At 63.8% G+C, this 1,397-nt stretch overlaps 1 protein-coding gene across 1 annotated transcript; it reads left to right on the top strand.

Annotated features, from left to right (window-relative positions):
- Positions 1-10: 10 nt before the first annotated feature.
- On the top strand, positions 11-451 carry EMIHUDRAFT_116986 (hypothetical protein; the record flags this gene model as incomplete). Its single annotated transcript, XM_005774265.1, has 1 exon — positions 11-451. One exon carries the CDS (start codon positions 11-13, stop codon positions 449-451), a length of 441 nt encoding a protein of 146 aa, XP_005774322.1.
- Between the last annotated feature and the right edge of the window lie 946 nt (positions 452-1,397).

A 1,397-nucleotide genomic window follows, 5' to 3' on the forward strand; every position in this document is an offset into this window, starting at 1 on the left:
ACACTTGCAGATGCAGCAGCCGCCGCCGTCGCAGCCGCAGCAGCAACAACCGCAGCAGCAGATGCAGGGCCAGATGCAGATGCAGCCGGCGCCGCAGCCAGCGCTGCAAGTCCAGCGCGAGCCCCAGCTGGTCAGCGAGCCGCAGCAAGGCCCGAAGCTGCCGCCGCAACGCAAGGCGCTGCCGGCCAGCTTGCGCCCGCAGATGATGCCGACGGCGGTCCGCGTGCAACGGCCTGCAGTGGCGAGGCCGCGGCCGGTCCCCGTCGCCTCTGCCCCCTTCGAGCCCGAGGCGGCGCTCCCGCAGCCAGAGGGGAGGGCGCCCGCCGCGGCAGCCGCTCAGCCGGAGCAGCCCGCCCCTCCCGCCGAGGCGGCGAGCGGCGGCGCGGCGCCGGACAGCTCCTCCTACGACGAGTTCGCGGCGGCGATGAAGCAGCTCGGAGCGCTGCCCTGAATGACTGCGGGTCTTTTTTTAAACCACAAAGAATCAACGCCAGTTCGACGCCTTGTGTGTTCACACAGCTGTTGATACACTCACGCGTGTGATGTCTCCCGAGAGTGCGTCTGGGTCGCAGCTCTGTGTCCTCTGACTCAAAACGAGAGTGCTCTCTGTAAATTACTCTAGGCTAGTCCTAGTGCCAATTTCACTGTGGCACAGCCCGCGTTACAAAACCTTGATTTTGACCATTGCGCGAAAAATGTACCTCTCGGTGCCTTCCAGAGGCAGCTGCGACCCCGCCGAGTGGACGGGCTTGCGCGCCGGAGACGAGACTCGACGCCGCTGAGATCGGAGATCAAGCTCTGACAGGTCGCACGTCGCTCCTTTGACGCCGACGTGACTCACCCGTGCAGATCACATCAGGACACGTTCTCGACGCGCTCGGTACGACGCCTGCGACCCGTCTCGGGTCAGGTGGCACGACGCTCATCGCGCCTACCAGCGCTGCCATACAGGTTGCCACGACGAGGTCGAGCACGCTTCTATACGCTCGCCGAGCCTTCCTTTCCATCCCATAAGGTAGCCTGGGAACGGTGGCGGTCAGAGGCAAAGCCTACGAGGGGTGGTGGAACCACATGTCACGGCTACTGCCGGCTCGACGCCACGATAGCCTCCGAAGGCTGACTTTGCGGCACCATCATCGGACGATGTCGACGAGTTGGGTCGCTCTCGCGGTAGCCGGATGACCTCTCTTCCTAGGAGCATCGGCCATGGCCGCAGAGAGCGCGGGGGAGGGCGCTGGAAGCGACACGGAGCTCCGTTGGAGACGTTTTCAAGATTAGCGTGTCAGAGTGAAATGGCACTGCCCTACTGACTAAAGCCGTACTCTGACGCTGTCTGTGACTCTATTTTCTCTCATCGAGCCCTGCGCCTCTACTGCACGCTGCCTACTAAATGGCCC

The sequence above is a fragment of the Emiliania huxleyi genome (genome assembly GCF_000372725.1).
Source record: "Emiliania huxleyi CCMP1516 unplaced genomic scaffold EMIHUscaffold_316, whole genome shotgun sequence".
Classification (NCBI taxonomy): Eukaryota; Haptophyta; order Isochrysidales; family Noelaerhabdaceae; genus Emiliania; species Emiliania huxleyi.